Raw genomic sequence first — 17,871 nt, forward strand, 5'->3', positions numbered from 1 at the left:
AACCAATGAGATATATAGCTTTTTATCACTGATTGACAAAAGCCTCAGTAAGTAACAAATGCATGAAAATAAAATGAAATCTGGTAGAAATATACTGACTAAACAACTGAAAGGAAAGTTACAAAAGAGTGAGGTAGATGCAAAGAGAAAATATGGTTGGCCAGATCTAATCAGTGATGATGTCTAAAGCTCTAAAATGCAGATCCTATAAACACTATAACTTTTCCGCCCTATGCTGCCACCAAAGGCATAAACACACCACAAGCTTATAGCTGCTTTAAGGAGCACTGTCTTCAACACGTGCATGGTATGGAAACATGTGATCTTAGATTACACTAACAGAAGTAATATAATGGAATATTTGGACCTAAATTCAATGAGCAGGATGCTTGACTCAACTTTTGACACTCCAGATGAGAAAGTCAACTTACATGGATGGGATCCAGTATCTTTACAGCTGCTTTACTTCCATCAATTTTGTTGAGCACCTTGTAGACTTTTCCGTAGGTCCCTTTCCCGATCGTCTCGATGATTTCCCAGGTGTCAGTGGGATCTGGAAAGTTGTCAAAGACAATGGATTTCCCTGATTGTGGAAACATCTTCAGAAGAGATCTCCTATGAAAGAAATACACATGGGTCTCAGTTAGAAAAGATAAGAACGATAGAAACTGCAGTGTGCACAGTCTGATGTGCTTATACTTATTTTAATCCACGTGAGAACTTAGTTTTATCAGTGAAGAGTTCTGCTGAAGAACACAGAAAACTGCTATCCTTTTAACTACCTACTAATAGTTACAGTGTAACCACATGAGGGCCATGTCTAGTGTTGAAAGTGCTGTCATGCTGGTTTGTTTGGGAATTAAACTGGAAGCATCAAGTGTTTAACTAGAGGATAATCCAGTGGTAGCTGGGGGTTTATTTTTTAACACTATAGTAACAGTATTTCATGGAGCTGCATGGTGTTACAGTGTTAAAGAAAATACATTTAAATACAGTCAGAAACCGTCCGTGCACCTTTCTTTACTCACTTTGCAGCCTTGTAACAGTTTAAGTCGTGTCTCAGTTACTGGAGACAGACTTTGGAAGTAAATTTCAAAGGCTGGTTTGAGCTTAAAGTGTGATAAATTCCTGACAGTGTATGTTATGTTGCACAGTTTTCTCAGGCAACAAAAAAAGACTCAGCACTGTCTTTATCTGAAAGCACTCATCTGTATCACATAAGACGGGGTGTGTAGTTATTTCTGGGACTGATGTTACTTACAATCATATTGCATTTAACACGCCGTGTGCTAGGTGTTAGGTGCAGATAAATGATGCTTTAGGATTACGCTGTTGCTGGATGACATTTTGGCGCAAGAATGACTCACGGTGAATCAAGGGGTTTTATTATTGGGAGATTTAGGAAGCATAATAAACACTGATGCATATGCTTGTGGAATTTGATGTAGAACCTTTACACAGGTGCTGCTAAAAACTTATCTTAATGACTATGGCATTCAGTAATCTGTGGCTTTCTCTAATTTCATAGTTAACAAGTTGTCATTTAAACAAGGTAGATAGGTAAAAACAGTATCTGATAACTGCAGAATTGAGAATGTTGCTGTGTGTTTGCTACTTTCAGAGCGAGTCAAAGCAGAGTCTTAATTTCAAAATAAACCTTCCGTCTCCCCATGTTGTTCTTCTTTTTGCATTTGGACCAGTGTTGTAACATTTATCACATACGACCAAAACCACAACATAATACTATAAACCCAAGGTTATTAAATGCAATAACAGAAAAAAACAGGATTGTATCTTTGCAAGGAAATGTGCAAAGGAAAGTCAGTCAGAGCCAACCAAATCTTCATGTAAAGGAAAGCACTGCTAAATGCCACACAAACTCTAAGCCTCTAAGCACACCTTTCATAAACCTTGTTTCTGCCCTCACAAGTTTCACATTCAAAACTGAATCAACCCGAAACTAAAACCACATAAAAAGCAGAATAAATGGAAAGAAACTTACATTGTTCTCTAAATAAGACTCGGAACATTTTTGAAAAATAATTAATCCATTTCTGTGCAAAAGGTTAGCATAGGTGCAGCGGCAGGCCGGCCTGGCCTGGCTGAGTGTAAACCACAGAGGAGGAGCTAACGTGAGCTAATCTCACCAGCAATTCCCCTGCTCCGGGGCTGCCATTGGGAACCATCTCTAAGTGGTAGAAGATACGCTGGGATTAGCAGGAATTAGCCACTGTTGCAGCGTGAGCCTTTCCCCATATAGATGCCCATTCATACACAAAGGAAAGCTGGTTAGAGGCCCTAAGCGCACAGTGCTGCGGAGGGCCACTTCTCTTTTTCTTTCGTATCACCTTATTTATGTTCAAGGAAGATTGCTTATCTAAACCAGTTAGGATCACTGTGATGATTTAAATCAGTTTGGCTGAGTTACTGTGAATAAATCACCCCTGTGCATGATAAAACCGGAACACAGACATTAAGTTGCAGAGACATTATCAGTCATCGCCTATGCAGAGCAATTAGACTCCTATACATGCATTCCCATGTAGGTAATTGCACTTTTGTTTGCTTAATGTGCCTGAGCAACCTGCAGACATCTTCAATAATGCATCACCGCCTCTATATACGACAACATGCTGTGACACATGAGACAGGAGAGCGAAACCAAAGGACTCACACTGGACACCTCAAACAGGCGCACAGGCTGCAAGGAAATAACCCTTTAGAGGAGACATTGTGTCTGTTTGCATGGGGTTATCTAACCTTGTACGCCCGGGAGCACCGACCAGCTGTCACTTTTAGTTAGTTGTTTAGGAATGTGGCGTTAACCAGTCTGCCTACGAGTGCAGGCATAATGAACTGAACTTGAACTGAGCATGTATTTACTGTGCAAACAGATGCACTACTGTGGTTATGAAAGAAAGAATACAGATTTTATAAATGTCATTGTAGTCCAATTGTTTACACTGGAAACAACAGATGAATGACTCTCAGGGATATTTGATGTGAGCGATGTCTCAGCAGAGGTGTGGCCACCTGAAGCTCTTAGAGGCAAATTTGGCAAAAGGGGACACCACTGGCTTGGACTAATCTGTGTCGCTGATGAGTGGGTTAAAGTTTCATCTTAACCTTGGAACAAGAAGACTGCTGGTCTACAAGCCAAGATAATCTGGCTCACTGAACACATCAAAGTCAAAATGCTTTGACCTGGAGTGCACAAGTTTCGTGAAAGAATCATGAGATGCAAATGGCTGTCAGTGGAAGCATACAGATAATATCCTCACGCTACATCAAGCTGAAAATCCCATGTTAATTGGTTCTTGCTGTTCGCCTACATTAAAACAATGATAAAAGTATTACTGAAGCATATTTTTGGTGACATCATAAGAGGGCAATCTGTTCAGGGTTCAGGAGAAGTACAAAAACTATGACATGTTTCAGATAAAAAATCTGTCTGTTAAATTTACTACTGCTCGGCAACTAAACTAAACACACTAAACCACGCCGCTCTCTACAGATTTACATTCTGGCAAATCATAGCAATGATCAATATCATATTTACTGACCTTACTGATGGTGAGAGGTACCAGAGCGAACAGAGACACATGGATAGTAAGGGTAGTAGGGTAAAGCATACATGTAGACACATACACACAGATATACACACACATACTGCACAGGAAATCACATACACACAGCTGCAGCCACTCCCAAAGCTGCAAATAAGAAATCCAAATGAAGTAGCCAAGCTGACACTTTGCAAGTAAAGGATGCACGTGTTTTTAGACCAGCCACACAAACAGTGTTTTTTTTTTTTTTAGCATTAGAAGAGGTATTTAGTGACATCAAACCTGAAAAGTCATCAACATACTTACTCTTCTTTAAGTGCATGATAGCATTAGCCAGCAAAGTGTAGTTCCTGTGTGCTCCAACCTCCTCTGCTATGTTTCACATATCAAGAACAAGGAATGCATAAAGAAGTTATCAGGCTCACGTGATTAGTTTGAGTAATTCGTAGCCGGTGAGTCTGGAAGGGTCATAAATTAGCCTGGAGAAGACGAGCTAACAACAGGCGAGTGCAGCGAGGAGCGAGTCAGGTGTAACAGGCCATGACTGCACTGGAGCATCATTTAGCAGTGTCCCATTACAAAGGCTCTGCTGGGGGAAAGAGCCGCCGTGGGGCTGAGCCAGAGCCGGACTGAGAGTTCAGTTCAGAGGCTGATGACATCCAGCTACAGCCTGGTTTAAAATACACTGTGTTTGCTAGAATGTTTACATCAATGAACCAATTATTTTATTATATTTGAACAATCATCAGTTTCCCTCGCTGGGGCCCAAACACACCCAGCTCAGTCACTGGTTTTGCCAAACCCCTGCTAGTGATTCCGGAGAGGTGGTGACTGATGATGCGTTACAGTCACAGCTGGAGGTCAGGAATTTTTAAATGCCGTTTGTTTACAAAATTTCCAACTTAGGACCTCAAAGCATTACAGGTGCATTACATTTTCATGAAAACGAGTGACATAAATATACTTACTCCTTACTTGTGTTCCCGTCTAGCTACATCAGTTAGTAATCTGCAAAAGTCAGGAATTGTTGTATATTTTTCTAATTATCAAATTTTCCTGAATAACTTTTGTGCAGAGAAGATGATTTTCAGAGATATTGTACTGTAAGCTAGCTAACATTGGATTTGCCCCCAGTTCACACTTTTTTGAGTTCTGAGTTCCCTGAAAAGCAGCAAAACTTTCCACATTTTACGTAATGATGGTTATTCTACCTTATAGATACTTGTCTACATGAAACCACAACATCCACACCTGTTTAGTTTGCTAACACTCATTCAACCACTTGCAATATATCCACACCTGTTTAACTACATCCTTAGCTGTTTAGTCTACCTCACATACCTGTACAGACAAAAAACACAATTTTCACACCTCATATCTCACTAAACTGCTCTTTCAAAACCTGTTAGCTTGCTAAAAGCTATAGTCTTTAACTCATTAGAACTGATGGAGTGTTGTAATAAATAGCCTATTTATACATGACTTAATAAATATTTATCACAACATATTGTAAAATGATTATTTAGAAATAACTAACTTTTTTGCTCATGTTTTTAGTAACATTCATAACTAAGGGACTGTTTTTCCCCCTGGAAAATTACATCCCTTACCTGCTGCAGACTTGATGGCCTATTAAATCAGAATCTCATGATCCCTACTTGAAATAAAAAACATAGCTCCATACATAAAGGCCAATTGGGGATCCAGTAAAGGTTAATGAAGAAAAAAAAAAGTCCTCCTCTGTTAGGCATGTTTAGAGGAAATGTAATCTTAATTTTGTTTTGCCAAATTATTATTTGTCTTGCAATTGTGTCATGTTACATTCATGACAGTGCAAGTAAAACTTTGCCCAATTACATCCTTTAGCAACTTTTTCATGTGGAGGAAAAGCGAGATTTCATGCAGCTATGAGTCTGCAAATTATTGATTCTGCTCAAACTGTCAGAAAATAATTGCTCAAGCAGTGAAGCTGTTAATTTATCACGCAGACTAACAGATGGCATAGTGATTGTTTTCCCCTAAACACTCAGAGGCAAGTATCTATCAGAGAGAGAAAAACTCTCACTGAGCAATTTCTTGTTATTTAACAAAACAGTTAAAACTAGAAGTTATACCTTATTATTACCCCAACTCAGTCAACCTTTTGAATTCAGCATCCTTAAAAAAGTTTAAGGTAACCTGATGTTATCCTTTAGAATAGCAAATTAAAAGGTACTTTTTGTCATTTGGTATTATTTTAGGTGTCATTAACTAAAGTCCCTCTGTTTAACATCATGAATGCTCTGTAGTTATTATCAGATATGCTTGATTTCTCTCACAAAACTCTTAAGAACTCTCTTAAGAACTTCTGCTCTTCTTCTACTGAAAACCAATCCCGTCACTGAAACGTCTACTTCAGTCCAGCTTGGAAGTCTATTGAAGTTTCAGGTCTATGTCGCTTCTGCACAGCACAGTGAACATGACCCCAATTTGCAAGAAACTATGAAATAGCAGGTGTATGTCATATGGAGGCCTCACATCGCTGAAATATTGTTGGCAGCTGCTCAGCATAACATTTATTGCTCCTGCCCCTTACTGCTGTGCTGTGCTTCTGGGCTTTTACCTCAGGCCTGTGACTGGAGGGCTAACAGGCGACTATTGTAATGTATTTGTTTATTTATTAAATCTTTTTTAAGACTCAGTTTGTGATCTTGTCAACCACAGAGAATGGCTCAAAACCATTTTTGATTTATGAACATAAAAAGGTGGGTATTGACATATGACAAATATACTTAGGACAAACTGCTATTTCAATTGATGTTCGTACTGTAATGAGCTGTTATGTGATATCTCAACAAGACCATCAAAGATCAATTTTTGGCAAAGTCCTTAAAGGAAAGTAAATCAATGTAGCAGGACAAATTGTTTTTATTTTCACTGGATAAATAGAAGGATACAAATTAGAAGAAGAAAAACCTACAGAAACTCTCTATCAAGAGAGCTGAGGAGTCATTTTTGATGTTTAAAAGAGGAACTATAATACGTCCAGTGCTTTGACTGTCCCATAAAACCTCATCACTCAGTTGTCCTTGGTTTTTGCCAAAAAATAAATCTGGGGGTCCGTGATGTCTTTGTCCATTACAAATGCAGTGCAACTCTCAGCTCTGTCTTCACCTCCACCTCCTACTGATGGCCCCTTTGCTCTCCATCTGGGAGGGAGTGTGGCTCCCTTGAGCACATCCTCCAGGCTTCCGCAACTGCAGCAAACCAACCTCATTTCCTGCTCTGCTGCTTCACAAATGGCTCCTGGAAGCTGAACCAAGGATGGAGATGCACTGATGGCCCTAATAGCCGGATGATTAGAGTGGGCAAAGGTCCAGCTCAGTGTGCAGACTGGACACACCTCCCTGCCCTCTACCTCACTATTCAAGCACTATGAGAACAGAAAAATACAAATGATTGAACATGTATTTAAAACTAAATCAGATTTGTCTAAAATATTGCTTTTAGTCATTTTTTTTCTTTCATGTTAGGCAGCCATTCGTTTATTGTTTTTACACGTTCCAAAGATCCCATTTCAATTAAATGAGTTGATCGTGATTTTATTTTCCTGTGATTTTGGATTTTATGATCAGATTTATTTTCAAATTTGAGCTTATGGTGTCAGTCTTTTTTGCCCAATCTTCTTTTATTAGTGGCTTTGTGGATGGCAGTGTTGCAATGACCAGTTGGTTAGTCCACTATCTTAGTTCACAATGAAATATTTCAAGAACTATTGGATGGGTTGCTTAGATGGTGGCTGTGGCTCAGGAGGTGGAGCAGGTTGCCCATTAATTGGAAGGTCAGCGGTTCAATCCTTGGCTCCTCCAGGCTGGCCAAGATACTGAATCCTGAATTGCCTCTGGTGGCTGTTCTGCCAGTGTGTGAATGCAGATGTAGTGTAAAAGCATTTTGAGTTGTTGAAATGACTAGAAAGGCGCTATAGAAATACGGAGCATTTACATTTGCCATTTTGTATGAACATTCATGGTTCCCAGGTGATGTGTTCTAGTGATCCACTGACTTTTCCTCCAGCGTGACCAGGAAGTCAGAAATTTTTGGTTTTGAGTAAAATGTCTTGATTCAACAACTATTGGATGGATTGTCTAAAGATTTGGTTCAGACGTTCCCGCAGGATGAATTGTGTAATCACCTGACTATAACCATAAGTACCTTAACCATCATCTCAAAATCCACTACAAATCATCAGAGTGTTAGGTTGTGAGCATATTAGCATATTGACGTTTGCATTTAGCTCAAAGCATCACCACTGGCATAGCTGTAGACTCTCAGCTCTCAGCTACTCATGCTGTTTAAAGTAGAAAAGTAAACTGTTTTGCTTCCTGCATATATGTAAGAACAGATGTGGACAGTGTGCTAAGAATATATATTTATTATAATGAAAATATACTTTACTAAAACTATTCTTTGCATATGAAAACAGAAACACTGCGGCAAAACTAATATAAGCAATATCAGGGTTGTGCAAGAACTTCCTACTGAGTGCACCATCTTTACAAAAGTCTGCCTGTCTTTGCCTAATGCCACATAAGAAATATTGGATGAAAATACACGTGCGACACACAGCCAAATGTGTGACGTGTTACATAAGCAGTTAATAGGCTTAATTTCCTGACAGCTAACCTACATACTGCTCTGCTGCACTCCCGAGCTTCTCACCCACTGATCAGCCGCTAGTCTCAACGCCGTGAAGAATCATCCTCTCTGACTGACACTGTACCGATGAGATATCTCATCTTATGAAACACATAAGATGGCTGCATGATCAAATAATCCTTCTCACACACTGTACAGAACTGTATGTCCTTTTACTTTATATTCCAGTGTCTGTTCATGCATGTTTTGACAGTGTCAGGAAAAAGCATAAAAATGAATGGAATTTTAATAAAATGAAGAGTAGTGAGTTTGTAGCTAGAAGATGTTGCATACACTAAAATAAGAATAAGTTTAGCCATTCAGTGATAATTATGATACAATATTGTTAAACCTTAACTAAACAAACAAGAACATGCAACAAAAAACACACAAACATATTTATTCAATCTGAGAGCATAAAACTAATTCCCATTCCTTTTTGCAACAGAGCCGCATGGCTTTTGCATTTCTTATGTAAATAATTGCTCAGACGCACATACAAAGCAGGGCCAAAGCTACAGAAAACGAAGTTGGCTTTAGAAAAATTAAATGTATCTTACCTGAAATCAAAGTAGCTGTTTTCAGACATGTTTTCAGACCTACTCTGCTGACAGATCATTTGTGAAATGTGTTGGGATTCAGAACAGTGCTAGGGGTTGAGAACAATTATGTTGTTGAAAACTAAGTGGCACTGGAATGACAAGCAAGTCACTTAGCTTTGTCTCTTCTAGCCCACTCATTGAACTCTGACTGCGCTGCCATTATGAATATCTCTGCATTGAGTCATGAACGAAAAGTTTTTTCTTGGCCTGAGACAGAAATAATCAAACTTCTATTTGAAAGAATAACTAAACTTGGGTTATATAATTGTGTTACACTGTGCAGAGCAATTCACAGTTTGATCAATACCTGTACACAATGCTATAATTTTCTTAGTGAAAATGACTTTGACTTCACATTCCCATGGCACAGAAAAAAAGATAAATGTTCGTGAAATGGGAATAAATCTTTACATGACCCCCAAACAGCAGTTTTGCTACAGTAGTGACACGCTTGTTTGAAGGACATGTAGCAGTTCATAAAGGTTGATTGAGTGATTGATAAGGGTATTGATTACCATAGTCTCTCCCTCTGTGTGTGTGGGAATCGATATCAGCATTGAATTGCTCTGACATCATCAACGCCCCACCGAGTGGACCCTGCGCTGTCCTGCATCGCCATTCCAAGATTGATTCTAGCCTGAATGACTTTACGGAGGTGGAATTTGTGTTTTATTCTCCTTGTCAAATCCTTCAGTCTTCAAATTAGAGATCACTGAAAGGCAAACACGAATGTGAATACTGTATCTTGTATTTCTCATGCGTTCAGACTGACCTACAGGGGCTGAACTCAAACCTTGACTTAAAAGCCTTTCCTTGTCCGACTGTGTTGTACACTGATGCTAAAACAATTCATAAAAACAGTTTGCCATTGTCCCTCCCTCCCCTGTACTAATCACGTGGTCATATCTGAAAGCGCAGAGTGGCATAATGGCACAGCGTCTGACACAATCAGGCGAAATCAGAGATCACTTCAAGGAGATTTAAGGAGGGACACTCTCATTGTTGAATCCTCTGTGATGCAGATCAGCGGACTGCTGGCTGGGTCTGCAGCGCCCGAGTTGACTCCGCCTGTGAAGACTGATTGAATAAGGCTACTGATGAGGCTATTGTGGCCGTAGGTACATAGTGTGAATGCCTGACAGGCCTATGGCTGCTGTTGATGACTGGCTGCCATTGTGCAAAACCACTGAGCCGTGACTTCCTCAGCTGTCGTATATAGCATATCATGAGCCACTTAAATGAGTATTGGGATTGTGCACATGATAAAAAGATCATTAGTGTATCATTGGCGCAACCACAGTGTACATTCACGAAGTTCCATTTTCAATTTGGCAAACCTTTTCTTTATTTGGCCTGGCAATGTTGCTCAGTACAATGTTTATTTTTAAGTATTTTGGGACACTTTACTGCTGCTTTGATGGAAGAGTAAAACAAAAGTCCATTATTTGTATTCTAATCCATTTTCCTTTTCTCTCTCATTTGTGCATAGAGTAACATAGTGTTTGTGGATCATTTAAGCTGTGTGAAGGCAAAAATGCCTTGAGGTGAAATAAATGTTTGCATAACTGTATAAAATTTAATGCAACAGTGATAAACACAAACCTGACACATAGCTCATCTAGTTGTGGAAACGGAGGCATAGCTTATGAGCCTTGGGTTGCATGTGATGTTAATGAATTTGTTTCAGTTTGTGTGATGTGAGTCGGGTGAATGAGTGTATTTATAGCAGCCTTTGATCTACAAAAATGTAATTCTCATGTCCATAAGTACAGATCAACATAGAACGTATTTTAGACATTTGTTCATAGCACCCACTGCAGCTCTGTTCAAGGCAAGCGACGTTCAATTTGTGGTTAACTATTTGTGTTCTAACTACTGTGTTTATATTGAGTGAATTTCAATTCCAGTTTTATTTCAGTCAGTTAGTTTCAAATTTGTATGATTGTATAAACCGGACCAAGACAAAGAGACAACAGCCTCGCTAGGCACAGCGGTGCTTTGAGCTACATGCTAAAACCAGCATGCTAAAATGCCCACGCTACACAGTGACTACGCTAACATGCTGATGTTTAGCAGGTTTAGCATGTTTACCCAGTTCCCCATCTTTGTTTAGTGTGTTAGCAAGCTAGCATTTGCTAATTAGCAGACCTAAACACAACGTCCAGGGGATTAGTCATTAGTTTTGGAAGTCATTAACAAAGTACTGGACAAATGAAAATCTTTACCTGATGATGGCGCTAGATGAAAAGTTAAGGGATCGCTAAAGCTATTACATTTGATTCTGTGGAGAACAGAAATGCTTTTACCAAATTTCCTGGCAATCCATCCAAAAGCTGTTGGGATACTTCCATCTGGACCAAAGTGGTGGACCAACAGACAGACAGAACAACATTGCCGTCCAAAAAAGTCCTCTTGCACAGGTAATTCAGTAATTAAGTTAGTAAGTGTATCAAACACAACATGAACAACAAACTGCTTTTGTCTTCTCCTGCCCACTCTCTAGCCGTCCCACATAAGTACAATCAGCAGGGTTCATGACATGATGATGAGTAGTCCCAACAGTGACTCATCGCCCAAATGAGTTTGTCCTCTTCTCTGGTGGAGAAGAGTTGCTGATGCAAATGCCCTCCGATACTCTTCAGTATTCATCTCTCTCTCCAGATTTTATGTGTCTGTGTGTTTTCGTCTATGGATCCTTGGAAGTCCTAGTGAAAGTTTACATGACTTATTAAGCGTGACAGTGTCCAAACAAAACTTAGTTTGAGAGTGTTTTCAGATTTTTAAAATAGTAAGGTTTACAGCCAAATAGAATCAACTTGTGCAGCTGGATCAACAACAAAACACAATATATTTGTAGAGCCACAACCACCACCATGTAATACATTTTCACTTGCCAGTATGTCCTGATTACAAACAGACCACGTACGTATATTAAGGTCCACAGAGTATTTCTAACTCTAGTAAGGCTCGTTTTTATGAGTTTCAACATATTGGTTTGCCCCAATTCTTATATTACATCATGTAAGTTCCATTTCAGAAATTAGACTGGTGTACTTTGGTCTTTGGTGCTTAGTGATATTTGCTGCTGTGTTTTGGCTCTATGTTTTCACTGGAGTTTTTGTTATTAAAGTTGACATGTCCTCTTTTTCTCTTTTTAAAGCCATGGTGGATATCACACTTTATGCAAGCTAGTTTTTCTCCCATCTTACTGACAGATAAATAACTGAATTTTAAAATTAAAACCGGTTTTACTTCTAGCGTATCCTCCTGAGTTTCACTTTGAGTTTTCGCCGCCTCAGCTTATTTTGCAGTGCTGGAATTCTCTAATGGAGCAGACACATTGAACACACTGATTAAACTGAATTGGCTTTTCCTCCATATGGCTGCAGACATGGTTTTCCGTGTTCAGTAGCGCTGCCAAGTCTAGCTGAGATTCAGAGCCTCAAGCAAATACACCCACCTCTCATGCAGTCATCCCACATGTGCTCGGCCACACCACAAAAACATTAACCATAAGACCACAGAGCACACAAAGAAAATAAAAGAACACATATTTTGTTCAAAGAAATGTCTCCAGAATCTTAATGTATGTTTTCTGAGCCTGTAAAAGTGAAGGGATGTGCAGGGGCAACCTGCAATGTGTGAAAACAGACAGACAGATTCACAGGGAAACCCAGCACTATGTAATTAACATCTGTTATCATAATAGAGGTCAAGTAGAAAACAAAAGCCCAGCTTCCCCTAATTTGACACAATACCTCCTCCCCAAAATGGAAAGAAATGCAACCAGACGAGACCTATCAGATCATTTGCAGAGACAATGTGTGGCATGCAATCACCATCATATTCTAAAGTACTTCTTTCTCACCAAGCTCTGACTTCTAGTTGGCAATACAAGACTATTATCATGGCAGACAGCCAAAGCATTTCCCCTACGGCCAAACCTCCCATCTATCTGTGTTTCCAGATAATGTGACAGCACTGATCGGCGGTTAATGGCCAGTGGCATTTTAGTCATCTCACTCCTCCACTTTCCCTTTTTTTCCCCGCTTTACTTCCACTTTTTCCCTGTCATTAACCCTGCCAGAGACGACCCACAGAACTGTGACTGACTCAGCTGAATCGAACAATCTTCTCATGCTGAAACACGTCAGGAAATAGACATCACCACTCAGATGATGCCTACTCATATATACATACTTGGGTGTTTGGACAGTCGAAATCCAAATCCAAAACATTCTGAAACATATTGTGAAGCTTTTACATCTTCTCCTTCAGTCCCCTTCAAATTATTTTTCTTTTTTTGTGCCAAAGATGTCTGGTCCTGCGTCACCAGACAAATAACCAACAGGATTTGAGGGTGTGGTTTGGGTTTCCTTCATGCTGTCATCTTGCGTATTCTTCTACGTCACACCTCTGTGTCCAAATGATGCATCTGTGGACGTAGTTGTCACATGAGTCGCCAGTTTGCTAGTCTCTGGGCAGGAGAGAAAAAAAAACTTATTCACAGATAGACGCCTATGCAGTTTCATAGAATTTAAATGTTTTCACTGGTTTGGTCAGAAAATAAATTCATAAAATGAGCTTACTACCACTGTAGTACCACAAATTATATGCACGGCTGGTCAGATAATACAAACAACATTTTTGAGCCCACAGCATCCAACCATTCTTCATTTACTACCCACTCATCTCCCATGGGGCACCCCCTGTCAGTCTGAGGACACCTGAGGGGGAGGTACAAACCAAAAAACAGTTAGTGCCTCTGACCCTGAAAATAGAGGTCATACGAGCTTTACATATTTCCCTCAGTGCAAAGACACAAGGCCATGCAGGTGCTGCACAGAGAAATAGATCAACTTTAGCGCAGAAGCTCGGCCATATAGCTTTGGTTGATTATTGTACTGTAAACGTGCTAGCGCTAGCTCATGGATCTGCCTCATGTTGCGGCTGAGTGCAGCCATCTTGTTTCCCCAGGAATGAAATCACGCTCAAGGCAAATCATGACTCCGGCAGCACGATGTCCCCCCCCCAATTCCAACCCTCTTCCACCCCCACTGGCTCTTTCAAAGGGGTTGTCTTTGCCCGAATGTGCTGAGAGGGGGGAGATGTTTGCTGAATTCCCCCAGAATACATTAAGCCCCTTCCCCTGCTTTTAAAGCTTACGAGACTATTATCCAGCAGCCCCCAGTAAGTTCTTATCAGTGGCAGCCAGACAGACAGCACACCAGCAATACCTCAAGACTTGTTGATCGAGCAGCGCTGGCAGAATGTCTGTCATTGTAGAGATTTTCTGTGCTTTCAGATTAGCATCTTCACTTTTTCCTCCCCCTCTATTTTATATTGCCAAGAGAAGTCTCATTAATGACTATTATGACATTGGCTGGGTTTATTTGTCAGCGTGGACAGCTTGAAGAGTTTTTAAAAAACGACAGGGAGGAAAATCTGACATGGCAAACATGGCATTTTGTCTGAGGTTTGTTTTAACATGAGTTTCTGTTTACCTATCCATGCCTTTGGCTTATTAAGCATATTTAAAGACTGTAATTAAACTCATCCTACACTGTATTTTATTATTGTTAACCCACCAGAATTAATCTAATCAGCTGCATTGGGGCAAACAACGCATCAAGGGTTGTCTGCATGATTTGTCTGACCACAAACAATAGAACATGACAGGAGTGAACTGGATACAACACTGTCCTCTAGCGCCTCTCCCCACTAGCAACTCCATGGTGTTACCCTGCTGTTATCCAGTGGTCTCATGCAGTTAATAAGCACAGGGATTAGACACTAGCTTGGAGGACAAAACAAATGTCCATATGTGTTTACATTCCCAGTAAAAGGCAGAGGAAGATATGACTGTGCGATAACAAAAACTGTTGTTGACTGCTCCAACAGCCATCTGATGTCACTGCAGAAAAAGGACAAGAATAGGCATCCACCAGTACGCAGACTCTGGCCCCCACCTCAATTCTACCACAGGGGGAAATACCCATAATGCACTACTTGATGCTCTTGTATTGGATTGGCTTTGCATTGGTGCTGTGACCCACTTTACTAGCAGCGAGCAGGTTATTTTAAGTTTTCATTAGCGACAAGGCCAAAGGCAAATGAAAGGTGAAGAGGCTCAGACGCACACTCTGTCCAACTGTCCATTCATTTTTAGAAATTTGGATCTGATCCGCAGAAGGTGTTTCAGTGTGTGCTTCCAAATGCAGTGGGAAATATGAATAACTCTAATGACTACTTGTATGTATTAAGTTGTTTTAGTTATGAAGATGTCCTCTTTGGTTAGAGGAATGTATCATTTTTAAACTTGATCATGTCACTACTACTGTTCAAAAACACCAGACGCTCCCTGCAGACATGCTAAAGATATAAAGCAATTTAAATAGCAGGGGGAACTTCTAATCCTTGGCCAGAGCTGCTAAACTTTAAAACCAGTCCATATTCAATTTAAATTGTAAACAATTATTTGGTTTAAAATGGAAAATTTCAGCCTAAGATTGGAGTAATTTAAAGAAACATTATGAGAAATATGTTTTTTCTTTTTCTGTCTGTAGAGTAAATACAAAGCTAATTAGCTTAGCTTATCGCACAGAGCTTGGTAAGAAAATCCACCTATAAAATTCACAGTTACAAATTATATGTTTGTTTTTTAAAATCTGTACGACACCCCGCCCCCAAATTTTGTTCTTCTTACTTTTGTTAAACTTTACTTTTTTGGAGTCAAGCTAACAGTCCTGGCTGCAATTTGGCTTAACACAAAGACTGGGAATAAGGGAGAAACAGCAACAACAAGTCTATCTCTGTCTAAAGTTAACAAAATCTACCAGCACCTCGAATGCAAACTAATTAGCATTTCTAATTAGACTTTCTGTTTTCCGCCCATTTCTTTGCGTTAAGCTAAGCTAACTGAACCAGCTCCTACAGCTACTGGCTATAGCTTCATATTTATCATACAGATGTGAAAGTGATATCAATCTTGTTATCTAACTCTCGACAAGAAAGTGAATTATTTCCCAAAATGTCAAACTATTTCGTCAAAACAAGACTGTACTTCGTTTGTCCTTAAATGAATGGAAAGTAGGTAGAGCCCAGCAGGAAAACATGCTGCTACATGTACACAAAACAAATTTATTTTTTTGATCATTACTCCTATTCAAAGCCAAATGTTATGACACACCATTAAAAAACTGTTGGACAAACAATAAGCCCAAATAGATGCCAACACAAATGGTTTCTTAATATCTTGCGATAGTCTCAGTAATTGTAACATTACACTGTTTTTTTCAAGCCAAGAACTGTTTTCCCCAGAGAGCATAAAATCAATTGCTCAAGTCTGAGCTCTTTTGCTCCACTACAAACCTTGTAATCCATTATATAATATGTCTGAGGCATGTATTACTCAGCAGGTCTGGCACACACTGCCAGTATAACAAACACAACCCCGGCCCATTTGGACTCACTCACTTCAAACACATTTTACTTGCACCATTAAGAGGGTGATTGGTGGTTATTACAAGCTACTCTCTGTGAGAAAGTCCAGATGCTCTTCTTGTCAAGGTCAGGATCAAAGCACTACGGGGTGGGGTGGGGTGATTTTGTAACCATCAGGCACAGGGAGCCTCCGCAATGACGTGGCACCTGCAACCAGGAAAGGCACAAAATGGAGTCCCAGCTGGCCCCACACTAGTGTGAGTCAAAAGGCCGGGGGAGGAGGGGAGAATGCTTCAGGCTCGATTAGGTCCACGTCCTATCTCCATCTTCAGCTATGAGCTCCATCACCTTGAGTCATTAGTGCCAAATTCACATCTGCCACGCTGGAGTATTAGCAGGTGGAGGCAGAGTTTTTTTAGGGAGATGCTGACCAACATGGGGTGTCCAGGCAAAATATACATCAAGGACATCCTGTGCCTTACTCTCAGTGTCCTTTTCATTTGAGAAAAACTTGACTCCACGTCTCGCACTGGTGACACGGAGAGCAGAGCTGACATTTTCATGCCTCAGGAGGTGGGAAGAGGTGAGTGCAGGCAGAGAGTGATACACCAAACCTCTTCCTACCTCATGCTGCTGAGCAGACCAGCATGCACCTGTCCCCTCTGGCTGTGTACAGGCTGAGAGGAACTGTAGGTCACTCTGCTGGCAGGAAGTGTTTCTACACTCTCCGAAACACCACCAGATTTTGTTCTTGTACAAATGAGACAGAAGGAAAAGGAAGTGTGAAGAAGAGATGGATAAGCGATAGGTAATGAGAAATGACTGAATGAGTTCATAACAGAAGAGGACAGGGGGGAGGGGACAGACAGATTGGGGTGTGAGAGTGAAAGATAAGCAGATAGTCGGCGTGTGAATGAGAGTGACAGTGACAGAGTCCCATGCAAAGATAAACAGCCTGGGTGCAGCCCCTGTAATGGCTTTGCACGAGTAATTTGTCACTCCATGTGAAAAGTAAACAGCAGGGAAGGCAATGGCAACACTTCGAGGTGACACTTACCATCGCCCAAGGATGTCTTACCAAGCTTTCCCATCTGTCTACACAACTGGTGCTGCCCATTCCTCTGGTCAAGAGACAAATATGCCTCTGGGACTAGGGCCACATTTAATGCCGTATAGAGTTCTACTGCAGTGCATTTAATTTGTTATCACATTTCATCTCAAGTTACATGATTTGGTGTTGATGTGATGCTGACTTCAAGGGTCCTTTACCATCTGCTGACCTGGGATCAAGTGATTTTGAATTCCTGTCTGAAAGGTTACAGATTCAGTAGCTCTATTAAAGGTCACGTACAGTAGTATCATGTGAAAATGTGTTGATACATGCCACTTAAAAAACATCCTTGGGTAGAAACAAAGGCAACATAACTCACTGAAATGTCTGTATCAACAAACAAGTGTTTTCATATTTCATTTGTAGGCAGTTCAGAAACATTAACACACTTTGCAACAAATGCAGTTTGAAAATCGCTCACTTCAATTATAGCATGTGAATCACAGGATAATGGCAACAAAATTATTTTCACAAA

General features: G+C 40.2%; 1 protein-coding gene across 5 annotated transcripts in view; it reads right to left on the reverse strand.

The window, feature by feature from the left end:
* myo3a (myosin IIIA) overlaps positions 1 to 11,265 on the reverse strand; it is a 72,341-nt gene extending 61,076 nt beyond the window's left edge. For 2 of the 5 annotated variants that reach the window (XM_046032063.1, XM_046031976.1), the window contains exons 1-2: positions 11,149 to 11,265; positions 432 to 615 (exon numbers count right to left, since the gene is read on the reverse strand). In XM_046032063.1, coding sequence (XP_045888019.1) covers positions 432 to 615; positions 11,149 to 11,234 — 270 coding nt within the window. In that variant the 5' untranslated portion in view covers positions 11,235 to 11,265. Of the gene's footprint in view, positions 1 to 431; positions 616 to 2,002; positions 2,114 to 3,872; positions 4,201 to 11,148 lie in introns of those variants that run through there. The other 3 variants (XM_046032392.1, XM_046032308.1, XM_046032145.1) reach the window with 3 other exon arrangements.
* Between the last annotated feature and the right edge of the window lie 6,606 nt (positions 11,266 to 17,871).

This window comes from Micropterus dolomieu, linkage group LG01, assembly GCF_021292245.1.
Source record: "Micropterus dolomieu isolate WLL.071019.BEF.003 ecotype Adirondacks linkage group LG01, ASM2129224v1, whole genome shotgun sequence".
Taxonomy (NCBI): Eukaryota; Metazoa; Chordata; class Actinopteri; order Centrarchiformes; family Centrarchidae; genus Micropterus; species Micropterus dolomieu.